This window comes from Epinephelus moara, chromosome 1 (assembly GCF_006386435.1).
Source record: "Epinephelus moara isolate mb chromosome 1, YSFRI_EMoa_1.0, whole genome shotgun sequence".
NCBI classification, from domain to species: Eukaryota; Metazoa; Chordata; class Actinopteri; order Perciformes; family Serranidae; genus Epinephelus; species Epinephelus moara.
This window is the reverse complement of record NC_065506.1, coordinates 20,248,997-20,267,972: the sequence shown is the minus strand read 5'-3', so window position 1 is coordinate 20,267,972 and position 18,976 is coordinate 20,248,997. Positions and strand designations below refer to the sequence as shown.

The 18,976-nt window shown below is 42.3% G+C and overlaps 1 protein-coding gene across 5 annotated transcripts in view; it reads right to left on the bottom strand.

Annotated features, from left to right (window-relative positions):
- The window catches only part of esrrga (estrogen-related receptor gamma a), an 86,993-nt gene that overhangs the window by 9,929 nt on the left and 58,088 nt on the right, over window positions 1–18,976 (bottom strand). For all 5 annotated transcript variants that reach the window (XM_050050731.1, XM_050050699.1, XM_050050716.1 and 2 more), the window contains exons 7-8: window positions 3,217–3,323; window positions 2,963–3,125 (exon numbers count right to left, since the gene is read on the bottom strand). In XM_050050731.1, coding sequence (XP_049906688.1) covers window positions 2,963–3,125; window positions 3,217–3,323 — 270 coding nt within the window. The remainder of the gene's footprint in view (window positions 1–2,962; window positions 3,126–3,216; window positions 3,324–18,976) is intronic.

Here is an 18,976-nt window from a genome sequence, read left to right as displayed (position 1 = left end):
AGCAGACGTTAATGAGCACGAGCACACAGGGCTGTTAAAACACACGTTAACACGGAGCTCACAATGCACACACACACACACACACACACAAATGAATGCACAGACACACACAACACACACACAGACACACACACACACACACACACACACACACACACACACACAGACACGTGCTTCTTGTTTCCCATGGCTAGTTTAGCTGTCTTTACATGTGGGGCACGTTTGCTAACATTTCTTAAGGCTTGGCTTCATTAATGCAGACGATTAGCATCCTGTGAATTAATTAGTGTCAGTGCCCTTCAAAATGCTAATGCTAGCATTCTGTTGTCTTGAAGAGCAGTTGGAGAGTCTGGGCAATGATGCAAAGTTCTTATTTGGGCGTCAGCTGTTTCGATTTCAATCAGTTAAACGAATGACTATTTCAAATGTGAGCTCTCTCAACAGTGAGGTAAGCTTTTGATGGATAATTACTTTCCGGACTTATCGGGATATTTTTTATGTTGCATGTGCCAAATTCACAAATGGATTTCAGCTTCAGTATGAGTTAACAGCATGCTATTTCCCCCTGCAAAATAAAATGCATATTGTAGTTTGACATTTACCCATTAGTTTTCTGCTTTCATCTGCCACAGCCTGACAGGAACAATATTATTTATTCTTGTACTAAGTACCCTCCTGATATGGGGAGGTTTTTGACATGTTACTCTGTATTTACAAAACAAAAAAGTGAAAATGAAGGTGCAGTGTTGACATAGAACAATATATGTGTGTAACTGTGGGCGGGTATAGCATTGAAAACATTCATTAAAAATGCAGACCAATACAATGTCACCACTTACTTGGAAATTACCAGGAAGTTGGATCTAGAGCTTTAACAATGAGCTGATTTATTTATAATTTTATCTACAGAAAATCTAATAATTGTTTAATCGTTTAACATAATTCTAAGGCAAAAATACTCTCTGGTTTCAGCTTGCAAAATGTAAAGATGTGATGCTTTTTTGTTTCATATCTTTGCAAAAATTAATATCTTTGGTTTCTGATTGGACAAAACAATTTGAAGATGTCCTGGCAGGAAATGTTATGGACCAAAAGATTAATCAAGAAATGTATTACCACATTAATAGATAAGGAAAATAATCTGAAGCAGTAACAGCAATAATTGAATATTATAAGATTCACAACATTTTGAGTGGCAGCACGTTAAATGGGTGTATCTAATAAATCTGAGTATGTTACCTTTTATGTTTAAACTACTGACTGTATAAAATATTGGACACAGCTACCACGACGTCAACCATTGGTTTGTGGACTTCTGTTTTAAAGCCTCAAGTAGGCACTCGCCACCTTGGTGTTTTGGAGAAAGAAGTGACCAAATATGGACGACAGGATGGAGCTGTGGAGCAGTGAGGGGTGCACCTGACTCTGTGGTGATGCCTCGTAGTCACTCAAAGTGGCCTCGATTTTAATTATGCACAACTTTAAGCCTTCATAAAATGTAAACGGGTAAGTTATATAAGCATCTACCACCTGTAAGGTTGTCATGAATGTTGAAATTTGCTACAGAGATCAAAAATTTTTTTGCAGCAGGCTGTAAACATGTTTATTTCTGCTGTAAAGTTAATCATTTTAACATGGGTGTCTATTGGGACTGATTTGCTTATGGAGCCAGCCTCAAGTGGCCATTAGAGGAACTGCAGGTTTGGACACTTCCACATTGGATTTATTTTTCAGCCACAGAGGTTGCTGCTTGGTTTAAACCACTCCTTCTCTCTCTACCAGACCCGTCAACTCATCCAGACCACTGTAAATCTCAGGGGCAAAGAGGACTATGTAACACCTGTTTGCCAAATAAGTCATCATAACCATCATCATGATCATCACCACTGCTGTCCAGCCTGCAGAACCAGACGGCTTTCTCAACTTTCAGTCAGCAACATTTATAGACCAACACACGCACACATGGGCACACACACAAACACACAAACAGGCAGAGCCAAGAGATTGATTGTCACATAGCCCACAGGAAAACAACATGTCAATACTTTCTGCATGTGCATGACAGCATGTGCTGTGTGTGTGTGTGAGCAAACATTTCTAGTGTCTCATATATAAGCACACACTAATGTTATATGCATGTGTTCATGTGCCAGAGAGATGATATTTGAGAAAAAGAGCTTGAGTATGTTTGTGTGTGTGAATGTGTCGGCGTATGTGCGCGTGTGTTGATGGTGGCAGAATCAGAACAAAAGGCACCTCCCTCCCTATTCAAAGCTCTCCCGTTGCATTCTCCCATTTAAACACATTGTATTGACAGCTCCCCCCTTGTAATTAAAGAGTACTGAAGAGCTGGCCGGCTTCCAAGACAAAGTTCAAAAGACGGGTCATGGGAGGAAGAAGGCGTACGTGTGTGTATGTGTGTGAGGAGGAGCGTGTGTGTGTGTGCGTGCGTGTGTCAGTCAGCTGTCGATGCAGCTGGACACATCAGAGAGGGGGCTTTATCGACAGACTTTGGGTTCTAATGATTTCAGCTTATTTAACAGGCATCTGAAGAGACGACTATGCTAATTGTAAAAGGGCTCGCCACTTTGTTTGGGGGTGGGAGGTGGGCTTCAGGTTGAAGAGTGTGTGTGTGTTTTTATACCTTTGTGTGTGTAAAATAATTAATTGTGGGCATGTGTGACGGTTAGGAGTATGATGAGACAAATGGCTTTAACAGTGAAAGTAGAAGGTTTGACAACTGCAGGTGCAGTGTGCGAAAGTATGCGTCAGGTGTCGCAGTCGTGTGTGTTTGGATGTGGAGTATTGAAATCAGTCCTTTGATGATTCAGTTTAAATGAGTCCCATGGGAATGGAGATCCCTAGGATTAACTCTTTCTCCAGGAGTCGCGTGCTCACAAACTCAAACACACAGACACACACACATACACACACAGAGACAAAAACATGAGCAGTTTCATACCTGAGTTAGCCAAAGCGATGGCCTTGAGAGCGACAAATTCCTCCTTCTCTAGCTTCATAGTCTTGTATTTCTTCACCAGCTGGAGGATGGCATTGTTCAGGTCCAGAAGTCCGGCTAGCTTCGACTGGTCCTCGTCCATTATGTAGTCCTCGGCATACACCAACTAAAGAGAAACACACAGAGAGGTTGCAGATAAACATGTACTTTTATATGTCATTAGAACAAGAAGCAAACCTGAAGTGAAAGATGCTGACCTTGTCTTCAAAGGACAGTGAGCGGTAGACAACACGTAGGATCAAGATCTCCATCCATGCACTCTGCAGTAGACTCATCTGGTCTGCCAAAGACAGCGTAGAGAACCCTGGGGACGATTGAGACAGAGACAGAGACAGAGACAGAGACAGAGACAGAGAGAGTGTTGTAAATTTAGTGTGCGAACAGTTAAGTTGTTTTTTTTTTTTTTTAAATACTGTTTTGCTGTGCAGGAAGTAAAGTAAGTTAATTGGCTTTTAAAAGTAAAACTTAAGAGGAGCAAAGAGAGTGAAAAGGAGAGAGTAAAGCTTGTTTTGAAGCTGGTGAGAGGGTCAAGATCGGCTCTCCTTTCTTCTCTCCCTGCCCACCCTCCATCCATCCAGTTGACCACAGTCCTCCTCCTCCTCCTCCTCCTCCTCCTCCTCCTCTTCCCCTCTCCCCTGTGCCCAGGGCCGTTCTCTGGGGAAAGGCAGGCCTTATCTCCCCCTGACACAGCCTCCATGGATCAATGCTGGCCATCGCTGCTGCACCGCTCAAACACACAGACTAATTGCTGCTATGGCCTCAAAACTCCTGCTTTCTCCGGTGTCAATCCATGTCTTTCTATTTGCCTACGTCTATACCTGTCTGTCTCTCCAATCGCAATCCATGCCGTTTTATCTGTCAGTGTCTATCTACGACTGACCATCTGTGTGTCTGATTCTGCCGTCACCCATTTTTTTCCCCCATCCATCTTGATACATTTCAGTCTCCATGTCGTGTCTGTTTTCGGTCTCTCTCTGTTTCACATTTTTTTGTCTACTGCTTTTTGTCTGCACTTCCTGTGCTCAATGTCTCCTTTATTCCACTCTCATTTTGTTTGTAATATTTCCACTTCTTCATTTCATATCTTACATTCTTACTTAAGTGCAGCAGACTAACGCCTGTTGTCTCTCCCTCTCTTGTCTTTCGCTTCCTGTCTGTCTATCTCTTTAATGGAACACCTGCCCACTCACACCTTTCCTCACAGCTGTCCTCTCCTCACACACCTGCCCATTCACACCTGCCTGCCTACCCATGTGTGTGTGTTTTGGTGTGTGTGCAAGCCTTCATAGGAAAGGCAAAGACAGTGGCCCATGTGAGCACACCTGTCAGACCTCACCGCAGCCATCCAGTGTGTGTGTGTGTGTGTGTGTGTGGACGTGTGTGTGTGTGTTTGAGAGGAGCATCCTGCCAGGAGAAGCAGGCAGATGAGAAGGAAGATATTTCCTCAACAACATCTGCTGCCATGTGCCTCCTCTTGAGATGGTAGGTGTGCAAGACTATGTGTGTGTGTGTGTGTGTTAGTGTGTGTGCATGTGCGTTAGGGGCTCTTATCTCACAGTGTGTTGATGGGTAATGGCAGGCGTCTCATTATGTCCAGGTTGCAGGCTATTGTTGTTTGTAATGTGCTCTAATTCATTCTATCTACAACTGTTAACAGCTCCAACACGCACACACACACACACGCACGCACACTTATGTACAGTAGACAGACACTGCTGCGCACACACACAGTATACAAAAAAGCATAGGAACACACTGGAATGAATCCAATTGCGTATGATTGATACACACACATTCACACACACAGGGCACAGTGAAGCGAGCAGTACTGTTGCCAACTGGCAGTGTCTTCTTCTACTTAATGAAATCATCAGAAGGGATTAGAGGTGAATTTCTTAAGGGGGTCTTCATGCACACACCCACATGCACGCACACATCCCTTTCACAGATGTCTTTAGGGGGTCCTTAGGACTTCACCACTCATCGTGGGCAGGGGAAATAAGCATGGGCACTGCTAAAATTAACCCACACACTTATTGAATGTGTTTAAACCCTGGGGTCAAGTGAAGAGAGGAAGACATGAGTGAGGGGTTAATATCATTTAATGGTGTCACTGGTTGTGCGTTTTAACCTGTCTGTGTGTGTGTGTGTGTTTTCAGTGCTTTGGCGTTGGGAGCAGCACGCAGGGTTCAATCAATTCGCACACATCCCTCTGGTGGAATTTGATCCGGGGGCAGTGGGGGCACACAAGGCTCAAAAAGTGGGCACACACACACATATGCATACATATACACGGAGTCATGGGAACAAAAATACACAAGTACACACAAGGTAAAAAAAATTGTAAGAGTCGTCCAAAACACTCCTGAATGATTAGCTATATGTTGATAATATAGTTTACACTTCCCTGATGCATCAAAAATAATCTCCCTCCTAATTACACTTAAAATGCACAGTTATATGCACACACACACACACACACACACACACACACACACACACACACCAATAATTAAAACCCCTGTGATTAATTTATTGAGCTGAAAGTGCAGCTTTTCTTATTGAGGTACATCAATGATTTTTATCAGGACGTGGTTTGTGTGTGTGTGTGTGTGTGTGTGTGTGGTGTGTGAATATGTATACACCTATAATGTGTCCTTGATCATAATATACATAATTGCACTGTAAGTGTGCTGGTTTGTTGTTTCATCAGCATGTTTATGTCCTTTGTGTATGCATACATTCCTATATATATTTATGTTTCTGTGAGTCCCTGCATGTGCCTCTTCATCTGTGTGTATTTCCCTGTTTGTGTGTGTGTGTGCCCCGACCCCCCTCCCCTCCCCACCAGCCTGTCTGCGCTGTTCAGCCATCCAATGCCTCTTATCTGTCTGATTAATAGGCGGCCAGCTTCAGGACAAATTAATTAACAGATAACGCCATCTCTCCCTTCTTCCCTTCCTCCCCTCCTTCTCATGAAGCGATCGATACAGCAGAAGAAAAGAAACATCAATGGGAATTTAGTGCTGATGATGGAGAGAGAGAGGTATTGATGGAGAGAGAGAGAGCACGAGAACGAGTGAGGCGGAGGGGAGAAGAAAGTAAAAAGCGGGAGAGGTGTTAGAGGGAGAGATGGTGATGCTGGTGGGAGGGGTGGAGACCTTTCTTTCATACCTGTGATTTCACTTGACAAAAGAAGGTTCCCTATTTGGCTCTAATTACATTTCCTTTCTGCCCATTGTTGATAAGGCATCTCATACTATGTGTGGGAGTGTGTTTGTGTATGTGTGGATGTTGAACAGCCAGTGTTTACTGTGGTGGCAGTGGTGGTGGTGGGCTGAGCTAAATGTACAGTAATGCACAATGAAAATAAAGTTCAAAGCTTGGCATAAACATATTAATATACACTTTAAAGGAGAGAAAATTGCTTAAGGACATGACCTGCAAGTAAAGCCATGTGCCCCCTGGACACCATTATTGGATATATGCTTATATCTCCAGTACATGCTACATCTTGCTGTATTCGAACATTGGGCAGGATTTATGTTTCCTGTTAAGCATTTCCAGCAAAACCATTTAGTAGTATATAAACTTCATTTTTAGGAGACAGGGTTGAATATTATTTTTTCTTTAAAGATTTTTTTTTTGGCATATTGCCTTTATTAGACAGGGAAGCTTTAGAGTGTTGGCGGGAGGGAGCGGGGATGACATGCAGCACAGTGCAAGGGTCTGGAATCGAACTCGCAGCTGCTGCAGCAAGAACGTAGCCTTTGTACAGGGGTGCCCGATCTACCAGGTAAGCTAGGGGTGAAGAAATTAATTTTTTGTCTCCCTGGCCAAGAGGACTTGTAGACCGTCCAAGCACATTTTCACTGGCCAACATAATAAATTGCCTTTTTGCCACAGATGCATTTGTTTAAGTACATTTCATTGTGATAATGGGTGTTATGGTACGCAAAATTTTTCAGTACAGTGAACAATTCATCACCGGCTTTTATTGTGAAAGGTAAGAACAGAAGAAGTGGCGCTGTAAAATGCTGTTGTTGACACTGTGGGAGGAATAAAGAGTGTTCTGTCTTGGTTCAGACTTCAGAGCTTCTGTATTATTATTATTTAATACCCCCATGCAAATGGGCACAAGTCATAACCCTTTGTACCCACAGTAGTAGCAGACCAGTGGCAAGGGATGGTTTAGCGGATCAGCTAATGTCTCGTACGGTTAACAGTGCCTCCTGGTGCAAAACTAGGAGCCCTCGAGATGGTCAGTTTCACTGCAAGATGCACGTAAAACCACACGTGACAGAAGAGAAGCAGCTGAGCAGCACACCAGTTAATGACGCCAAAATGCGGTAAAGACTCTCAGCAGTTTTTTATTACGTGGCTATTTTGGGACAAACATTTACCTGCCAGCGTGGTGGATAGCCCCTCTGAGATTTCCCACCAAATGGAAAATCTACCCACATTTGTCGCTTGCTGGGTGTTAATTCCGGACCCTGAGTGTGTACATAATGATTTGGATAAGCTAAGAGGTGCATAGGGTCAACTTAATGATCAAAACTTGGTTGGATATGTGTGTGTGTGCTTTTGTTTGGCCGTGTCTGCTAAAATATTAGGACATTCTCCTTTATCTATGAAGGTACAGAGAGAGAAAGCGAGCGTGTGGTGTGTGTAGGTATGTGTGTGTGTGCCATACATTGGTCTGACAGAAAGAGGCTGCAGTGCAGTCATGCAGACTTAACCTCTACTGCTTGCTCTCGCGCTCTTTCTTTTTTCTCTTCCCTTTGCTCTATCAGACACACACATAAAGACAAACACACACACAAACACACGTCGATTCCCCAGCCACCCTGCGGCCTGTTTGTCTGCCAAATGAGTCCTGACTGCACGTTTACACCCGAGACCGCACAACAGTCTGGCACAGACACACACACACACACACACACACACACACACAGGATAGCCCTCTCTCACGCCCCAGTTGCTACACAGACACACACCAACACACATATCCAGGAGGCCTATATTTGTTTTCTTGTGGTTACAGGGCAAATGGGAACCAGTGAGAACTGATCGTGATGCTTATGAGTACCCGTGCACTTGTGTGAGTACAGTTTGTGGCGTTTTAGAAGCTGCTTGTATGTGCATACGAGTCTCTGTGTGTTTGTACGATGGTGCCCATGTACGCCTACAATAACTGATGCATTAAAGAAAGCTATTCTATGTCTGTGTGTCTGTGTGTGTGTGTGTGTGTGTATTAATGTGACAAGTGTGAAAACTGGTTGCATCTCTGATCTGGTCCGCGTTATTAACACATGACTAGTCTTCATATTCTGTCACTGTGGTAAAAAACAGGACTTTTTGCAAAAACTACACACTGAACTAAATCATTTGTTTCTTCTGCAATATTTTCTCACACCTGTGTGCTGCAAGTAAGGGTGTAACAATACCAAAAACCTGTGGTACGATATTACCCTGACAAAAAGTCTAAGATACATATTCATCCCAATATCAAAATTGGGTCTGAGCTTGTCTCTTGACTGTGCCCTTTACTGCTCAGCCAAAGACAATACAATCAGGGCGAGAGATTAAGCTTTTGAAAAAACAATAAAATCAAAAGGGATTTTTGACAATCGTTCTATTTTCTTAACATATAGAATATATAATTAACAGGTAACAATTACATGGCTGGGATGATTCTCACTTTACCATCATTTAATTGCCTATTTTGCCTGGCACCTGGCCAGTTTAACATGGTTGGCGAGACCTTTTAAGCCAAAAACAAGATGGCTGCTCTTTGTTCCATTGTGCAGCGCCTTTGAAATCAGAGCTGCCACACTATCAGAAACAGAGCTTTTGATTGGTCAATAAGTCAGGAACATAACCTTTGATGGGTCAACAGACTAGGCATCATGGATGGCTAACAGCAACATAACTGTTTTCATCAAAGTAAAATTGATAAATAATCATAGAAGATAATGTCTTGTCAGTGTAAATAGTCTCCAAAAAGCTTCTGTAAGAGATACAATTGCACTAGAGCTCTTGCTGGAACAGCATATCAGTTACCTTCAGGGCAAAAAGGAGTAAGTCTCTTGCATGCAGGATTTCAATGATACTAAATGTTAGTAATGTTACGTCGTGAACGACACTGTTTACCCCAGAGTTAACTTCTGTCACGTCCAGCATGTCAGATTTTTCTTATCAGTCCTGTTCAACGCTTGCTGGTGAGACAGACTCACACGCGCAGCTCAGCTGGAAGAACTCAAGAACTTAATTACGTAGTATATTTTCAAATAACATTACATACATTTATTTTTCACTTGCCAAACTGGACGGCAGCATGAATCATTCTACTTGTCTGAACATAGAATTTGCCCCATGGCAAGTGTTACTGTTGGGCCGTGCCAATTTTTGACAAACAGAGATGACAGAACGTAGCTGAAGTGGCAAAATAACTTTCAAATATTGCGACAGATTTCTTTACAGTCCCATAACGGCATTGAGAGCAATTTTATGGTGATAAATTGTTACATTTCTAGCTGCAAGTAGAAAGTGTCTCAATTTTACAAATGTGACATTTGTGATTTCAAGACCTCGTCCTTTACTTCAATAACAAATACAGAAATGTCTTTCTCTTGAACATTTAAGCTTAATCCTTAATGTCATTCATTTCTGGGCACCTACGGTAGCTGTGTTGTTGCATTTCTGAAGCCAAAAGCCATTTCTGGTAACAAGCATGACTTCAAAAGTTTAATTGTTGTATCAGCTCAATATAATATGTTGCTTCAAAACTGACAGCTCACAATGTCAAGAGAAGGAGTGGGTCCCGGTGATTATGTGTGTGAACATGGCCAGGGTGCTGCCAGCAGAGAAACAGGTCAGCTCAGTGTTGCTGGACCACATTTGATATAAATGAGCCAACTACCAACTTAACCCCCAGTGTGAGACCGTGGCTTGGACAGAATAGGCCAATAGCACTTGGGCAGTGTGTCTCGCATCGTGTGGCTATCTCCAAAATTCTAACCTCCAAAGCTTTTACATACAACATCGCCACATAATTAGCAAAAAAATATTGCTCTGAAAAATTATAGTCAGATTTCAGAGGCTTTTGAAATTAAAAATAGATTTTCTCTGGCATTTTTGCCTTTTTTTGGGCATTGGCAAATATGGAGGCATAAGAAGGGTAATGAAATGCAAATGAAGTCCCCAGCTGGAATCGTATCAGGGACATTGTGGTTAGCTTGCAATTTTACATCACATACTGGTTTCCTTTTGGAATGACATGATTTAACAGGCATTTAAATGGTTTGGCTTATTTGTCAGATTTTATGTTCCCTCAAGCACATTTGGGTCCTTTGCCTTCCAAATGTTTAGTGGTTTTGCATCTTGGCTATAGATGACAGCTTCTGTATATAAGAGAGGCTGTCTTAGTGGCCATTTGAACTGATCAAAATATGCCTTTTAATCCTCAGTTTTAATAAAGTACATTTTACCTGTGTATAAAGCTGACTGTCTGAATATTAACTGGTTGTAAAATATTGGTCCATCTGCACTCTTGCAGCAGACCCTGCACTCTTGGAGCACCTGCTTGCTCTGTTACCAGCGACACTGTGCTCTGTCCTATTTGATCATGGCCCCAGGACACGTTTAACAGGAAACTTCTCAGTCTGTCTCAACAATTAAACAGCAGAGACTCACACACTTATCAGGAGTTATCAGCCTTGAAGTTGTAAGACGAAGCTTCGCACATTGTCATAGAAATGTAACACTATACAGCAAAAATAAATTCACACTGAGCACAGTTAAGGAAACTGGATGTGTACTGTAAGAGGGGCATCCTGGCCTGGAGCTTTGCATTACAAATGTGAGTAAAAAGCACACGTAGTTTAAAACAAGGTAAAATATTGTAATAAGCAAATGCAATAGACATGTAGTAGACACTTGCCATGTGACAATAGTCCAGTCGCCAGAAGAAAATGCAGTCATTATATGTTTCTGCAAACCAAGAATATGTTACATGTGTATGTTTCATACAAATTTTAATCTAAGGAAATCTTTCTAAAGTGCCGTATATGAGCTGACTTTGTCATCGGGAGGTGGAGGGGATGGTGAATGGTGCGTCAATTAGACGAGACAGCTGCAGACTACTGCAGACCACTGTTTGGTCCAACAAACAACAAAACTGGTTGTGTTTTAGAAAGTCTCTGCTGTGTTTCAGTCAGCTTTTTAGGCTCCAAACGTGGGTGTTTTGTAGTGACCCGTTCGAATAGTGAATTGAAAAGCAGTTATTTTTTTATTGAGACATCTCTGCTTTTTCCTGCCAGGGTTCTAAGTCCAAAACCAAGTTTTTAAGCACAAACACAATCTTTTACTGACCACAACCAAGTGTTTTTTGTGCCTAAACATAACCACGCGTTAACCACAGTGTCGATTTAATGCAACGTTTCAATGTATCCTCAACAAAGTAATGGTTTGCAGAAAGGCACTTTGCCAACATTTTTTTCTTGTGATTGGGTTGATGGCAATTATCTCACAAAATCTACAGCCACTGTCCGCTTAAAGCCTTGATGTAGTGTAGCTAATTTATTTTGTTAGGGGGCATTTTAAAAGAGGTATTAAGAGCTGTGATGTACACCGTTTTCTGATCATCTAGCTGCTCAGTGAAGGTGCGAGGAGAATAGTGGATTGCCTATGTGCAGCATGTACACGTATTGTGTTCTGCAGGGGACAGATTTAAGTCTTCTGGCCCACTGAGAGAGAGATTGCATTAGAACACGGGAAGTGTCCAACAGTTACCAGCACATCGCTGCCCTGCATGTGTGTGTATGTGTGTGTATGTGTGTATGTTCTGTGTGCACCCTGTCTTACGTGGCTCCAGTGCTCTCTCTCATGCCACTTTCTGCACGCGTTTAAATTTGTGTTAGTGTGCACATTGTTGCATGCTGTGCAATGCGAGTGCTCCCTTGTGATGCTTTTTGAGTGTGTGTGTTTGTGTGTGTGTGTGCGCACATTTCAAACTGTTTTGTACCATACGGCCAGACGCCGGCCCAAATGAACACGGACCCCCTGTGATGGCTTTGGCCAAGCTGAAACAACACACACAAGATATACGCACACGACAAGCATGCTGGCAAATGCTGTCACACACTCACGTACACACACACACATGCACACACACATCCACCAGCTGACCCAATTACACAGAGATGCGCAACGAAATGGAAACAAATCTACCCAGAGAACCAGCTAATTTAGAGGGGCTTAAAGACACACTCACACACAGGGCACACATCCACGTACACACATACACACACACACGTGTATCGTCTCTTAGATTATAAAAGACATCATGTGTCAAGTGGAGTTGAGATGATAAAAAAGTGCAAATCACAAATTAAGTGTTATCGAATCTAAAATCAAGTTGCTCTACAGAAATCCTGTCAGTGTATCAAAAGTGTGTGTGTGTGATGAGATGACAAGAATGAAACAGAATTACACTCTATTTCTTTTCCCCTTTTTTCCTCAATTCTCCTCGTCATTATTGGAAATATATCTATATGCACGTCTCCTGCATGCACATTTATGTGATCATGCTTTAAGTTTGTTATTCTTTTAAACACATCTAACTCCAGTGAGTGTGTAAAGACTGAAGACACCGAGGCCACTGAACCCGCGGTTACGTTACTTGACACCAAATCTGTTTTCTATTGTTGTTGTCACTCCTATCTGTTCAGATGTTTGGGAAGATTTTTTATGCATCAGGGTTGAATTATTTTGCTTATGTACAAAAAAAAAATAAGAGAATGGAATCTCCAAACACTTCAAGTCACACTACTTTGCTGTAATAGAACAAAACATCTAAGGTCTCCCTCCACTCAAAAGTGTGTTTTGCTTGTTGGTGCTTCACTTGGATGTTTGACCTTCACTGTGCAGAGTGATATATGTGCAGAGTTTGATGCTAGAAGGCTGTTTTCACATCCGTCTGCTGAGGGTGGAAAGTTTCTCTGTGCTAACCTCAAACATCAGTTTAGGATGTGTACGTAGAATCAGGATTTTGTGACATCAGAGCTGGTGTGTAAAGAACTAGTACTCATAAATTCTGGATTTTGTAATGACGCAGAAGGAGTAAATGTAATTTTAAACCTTCTTGTGGAAAAACAATTATCTGACAGAAAGTATTGCTAAAAACATATTATTGTTTGAGGTCTTGAAACATGTCTCGAGGGGAGCCTTTGTTTGCACTGTGACATGACCAGCACTAATTGTTGGTTTAATTTTAGGTCTTGCTGAAGACTGGTTAAGATCAGGATCAGGTTTTGATGATGATTAATCTCAGTTTACAGGAAAAACATTCCTGGTTGACTCTTTGTTTGAGTTGCACATACTGTGAATGAAAAATATAGAGCTGACACATTTTCCTACAAACAAATGAATGAATTCAGTACACTATCAGTTACTTTTCTAGTACACACATAGCACACACAAGTATGCGTCATCACCTTCACCTTCATCCCCTCTCATATTGTTGGCTAAAATATCTTTTTTCTATTTCTTTCCCCTTCCACCCTCCCCCTCTCCTTCCACCACATCCCCCCTTTTTTCTCTGTGCGGCCTCGGGGAGAGTAGAGCAGTCATAGGGTTGCAGTAGCCTCTAATCAGTGTGAACAGCAAGCTAATTACCAAACCCTCAGCCCTGGCTGACTGTTAATTGCATACATTAGACACCATCAGCAGCACTGCAAGATTAACACTTAAAATCTTCCCATTGCTGTAGTGGGGATGAGTGCTCAGAGTGTGTGTGTGTGTGTGTGTGTGTGTGTGTGTGTGTGTGTGTGTGTGTGTGTGTGTGATGGAGGGAGTCAGGGGGAGAGAGACAGAGGTGGAGAGGAGGGTTGTGTGCTCTATTCTCTGTGTGTGCATGTGTGGTGTGTGCTGCCTCTGTGGTTGCGGGTGCTAATATTTAACACTTAATTAGAGCCAAAATGGAGACGCGGCAACACAGAGATGTGTGTCGAGTGTTATAGCTTTTGCCATGGCGGGGTTGCTCGGGTGGGGGCAGCCGGTCGTCGAGGGCAACCCCGAGTCTCTGTGGAGACGACAGATGGAGTGACATTAAGAGCATTGCAGTGGAGGCATTTCAAATAATAAAATATCAATATTTACATTTTAATTACCCACTTCTAGCTCCGCCAGGGCCATGTCAAGGAGTGTGTGGGGGAGTGTGTGTGAGTGTGCGTGTGGGCATGTGCCACAGCCAGTTCCACCGGGGCCATGTTTTCTTGTCTCTATATGGAGTCAAGAGTTCTGCTCAAGTGACAATGATCTGCTCTGCTTGAGAATGTCTTGATGAAGGGGATTACACGTGTAAAGTAACTAATTTCTACACAATTTCTGTTTACCAACGTTATTTGTCATACCTTCCTATTTTTACTTTTTCTTTTACTCAATCCATCCTATCTTCCTCTCGTCCTCTATCTCTAAATCCTGTCTCTCCTTCCTTCGATACAATGCTAATGCAGGCAGGGCTGACCACTCTGTGAGTATGTGGGCATGTGTGCACAAATCTGTCAGGGGAATTAACCATGTGTACACAAAACTGAGGAGCGTACACACACACACACACACACACACACACACACACACACGGATACTGCTGACAGACAGTTTCGAAGATAAAAAACAGTTGAAAATGAAAAAGGTAAAATAATAACGAGGACAATGTGAATATTTGTACGCCTTCATCTGTTGTCCAGTTAAAACAATAACGTACAAAGTAAAAGACAGCTGGACGCACTGTTTTGTTTTGATGACGTCTTGCCACTTACTCAAAAGTGTCATTAGGAAACACACTAAGACACTGATTGGACCGAACATCAAAATTCATACCCCAGGGAAAGTCACCCCGTGTCTGTTGAGACTCCACACAAAGAGTGAGTCCCTCTCAGGCCATCGCCACCATTCACTCAGTGGCACACAATATTGCCAAGCATGTTACCACAAGCTTTGTCAGTTGGCAACAATACCAACTTTAAACAGGTTTAATCAGCAGAGAATACATAGGCAGTGATTAAATTATGTGGAAATGATGTGAAGGACAACTGGGTCATGATCAAGATTAAGATCAAACAGGGGTTTTAAATCAGTCTATCTATCTATCTATCTATCTATCTATCTATCTATCTATCTATCTATCTATCTATCTATCTTGTAATGAATTCATTTTCCCAGCTTGTTCAATTAACTTGGTTGTGACAGTCTATTGATCTCTTGGTGGATTACTTTTTCAGAACAATATCCTGCCATAACATATTCTCCTGAAAAGAAAAAATCCATAGTCCAAGCATCAGCAAATGAGCTGCCCTGCTATCCAAACCCGCTGGGCAGGAGACGTTTTTGTTTTCAAAGAGGATTACATAAAATTATTTGCTCTCATGTTTATTTTGTCACTGTCACAAACAACATTTTGCATTAGAAAGGGATACCAAAGTAAAAATAAATGTGAATGGTATAAATATAGTAGTTCAAAAGAAGTAAATTGTGGAGTGGACATCGGAGAGATTTTCTTTTGTGAAGCGATATTGATGTATGAATAGAAACTTGCTGATTGTGACTTTAAAACAGAACCCAATGGTCCCTGTCCGAGCCCGGTGTCTGTATATGAGATTATAAGGCTGTGTTGATTCTATCTTCCTAATCCCCCGTAGCTTTCCATAGAGAGAGGACCACAGAAACTCCACAGGGATTAATTTACTATTCACAGATTAGAGATATGGTCTCCAATATCATCATCCAGGACAAGCATTGAGAGGAAGGGCTCAACAATGGAGCAATGAGAGGAGAGAGAACAGAGAGAAAGACGACGACACACACAGACGGAAAGAAAGACAGAGATGAAAACGAATGCACGCAGAGAGACAGCCTTCTCTCCTACAGCATCATGCCTTAATGTCCTAGCTCGAAGACACGAACATTAGACCTCATTCCACCTCCTCATCTGGGCCTGAAAAAGCCTGGGCTGAAAATCTTAATTAATTGTCCAATAGTGCTGCGGGGTCATTATGCATTGCAATAAAGAAGCGTGTAATTATGAGATTTAACAGCCATTACCAAGGCCAGGAACTCATATGTCATCATCAGCAACCAAGCCAATGGTTTGGTACGGCTGTGTGTGTGGCTTGATGGACAGCACACACATGTGCACAATGCACACAATTGCATATATACATATAGTTCATATAGGTATACAGTGTTTAGATATATCAGAGAGAAATGTTTTTGCTCTTGTATAGGCAAACAAACAGTTGTAGGTAAATACATATGCATGCATGAGACTAACAGGGGAACACAAACTGAAAGAGAACACACACAGAGAAGCACACACACTCGCACACATACCCATCAGTCTGACCCAGACAATAAGGCAGCCAGCTGTGATAGCAGCCTGCAGATGAAACATCCCATCAAGATTAAATAGACACAAAAATACACACATTATTACTGCTGTGTGTGTGTGTGTGTGTGTGTGTGTGTGTGTGTGTGTGTGTGTGTGTGTGTGTGTGTGCTTTGTGTGTGAACGTGCGGTGAAACACTGGGACCACAGACATGGTCCTGCGCCATGTACCAGGTGGGAAGTGACACACTTGTATAAGGATGAAGTGCTGTGTACAAACACATGCACACGACACAAGGCACATTACTGAAAAAACAACCAAAGTAACAAAAACCATAAAAATGCATTTAAATGAAACTGGACGTTGGAACTGAGAACAAAGAACTAAAAAGATAAAATGGTGTTTCAAATTAAATAAAACAGCAGTAAGACAGTATGCTGTAAGAAGGGCCTGTTGCCGTGAGGACTTTTGGTTGTAGTTTTGATCATACAGCATCTGGTTGGAAATTCTGTGTTGGACGAACAGCATCCCTAAAAGTATGTTCACACTGAACACAAAGCAAACGTATGCCTTGCGTTATTATTTATAAGCATAGCTATCAACCATGTGTGTGAATAGTGGCTGCATGTTAGTTCATAAAACAGCCCGTGTTCTTTCTATTGTTTCTCTGCTTTCTCCTTGTCTCTGAAAAGTGGTGTCATGGGAGAACGGTCTCGTTCCGAAGTCGACGAAATCCAGCGCATGGGCAGTGACTTGTGGCGTCAGAAACCAACGAAAAAAGGCGTCCTTTAACATCAGCATGAAAGTCTGACTGAGGCGGGTGGGAGTGGTGGTGGATGGGTCCAACAAACACCAACTTTCACCTGAGAGAGTGGTGTTCGCGTCCCGTAAGATTCTAAAGCCAAACCTTGTCCGTTTTTCCTAAACCTAACTATGTGCTTTTGTTGCCTAAACCCAACCATGTGTGTTTGTTGTTGAAGGAAAAAAAAACATCAATTTGCTGTGTTGTACTGATGTCGTGCGTTTATTTTTGAAAGAAACTGTAGGTAAACAGTAAATTTCCTGTGAAAACGGAGGTGTATTTTGAAAGAAGAAAATGCATCAAACAGGCTGAACTTGACACGGTGTCCCAGAATGTCAACAACCAACCCACCCAGGGTACCTTGCATGACGTATGTGGACGTGGAAAGTCCATGACTTAACGTCAATACGTGACTAGATTGGAGTGAGAATGTGTTGGTCACAGAGCTTCTAAATAAGCATAAATATTCTGCTCAAGTCCAAAGAATTCTCAGCTTCAGCTTCATCTAAATTCACACTGCCTAGACCCCAAAAGTCTGCAAATGTGTCTGTTTGCTCTCATTAAATCTTTGCAATGACTTTATATATCAATCATGTCACCTCTGAACACGCCAGGCACTCCTCAGGAAACACCCTGCTGGGAGCACTTGAGAGCGCTTTGAAAGTGCAGTGTTTATTTAGCAGAGACGCTTTGGTTGCGTCTGGTGGCTGTGATACAAAATATCCACAGAAGTAAAAATGTCAGCACAAGGTAAAGTACCTGCTCTGGATGAGGGGACAGCCAAAACATGGAGGGAGAGAGGCCAGATTGTGTGGGTTCATGAGAGTAAACATACAGTATATTAATATAAATATATATATATACAGTACATTAATATATTTCTGCTCCACTGTTGCTCAGCACTTGTACATGTGGTATTTGTCCTGCTCCTCCTCCACTGTAAGCGGACGGTTGTATAAAAAATTACAAAGTTTAACCTTTTTTATTTTTTCCTAACTCTGGGCCTTCAGAAATGCCTAACACCAAATGCGCAGCGCTCAATGCAGATTAGATACTAAATGAATTGTACGCTGCTAAAGTCTGTGGCGTAAATTTGTCGCTGTGCTGCAATTGCAACGAATTAAAAAAATGCGCTGGCCTCAGGAAAAAACACTTTGGTGGACACAGCCTCTAACTGGTTGCCCATCTATGAGTTGCACTTATTGCCAGCAATCATACGAAATGTAGGTACCTTAAAATAAAGAACCAACAGGCTAGTGGATGGTTATATTTAAAAAAAACATTTGACATGGTTATTTCATTTTACCTTTCACCACTGGGCTACACAGAGGCACAGGGGCAGCCCCAAACTGTTGCTTATCTGCAGGTGTTTTCTTGTGTATGTGCACGAGGTGTACCTGTCTTTGTGTGTTTTTACCTATACTGTATATCTAATTTGCCTCTGTGTGTGTGTTGTGTGCACAGACCATAAGTCGTCCCCAGCTGGTGACAGGCACGCTCCAATCCTATTTTCCCACCTGCTTATTCCCTGATGGAAAGGATGAATCCTCCGGACTGTTATTTAAGAATGATGAGTGGAGGATGGGAAGGGGAGAGGTGGAAGAAAGGGGGAAGGTGGAAGAGGTAGCAGGAGGAGTATCAGCCATAAAGGACAAGTGAGAGGGGGAAAGCAAAACAAAGGGGGAGTGGGGAATAAACAAAAACACAAAACAAGGAAGAGAGGGAAGAAAAAGGAGGGAGGGGGGGAAGGAGGTGAGGATCAATGAC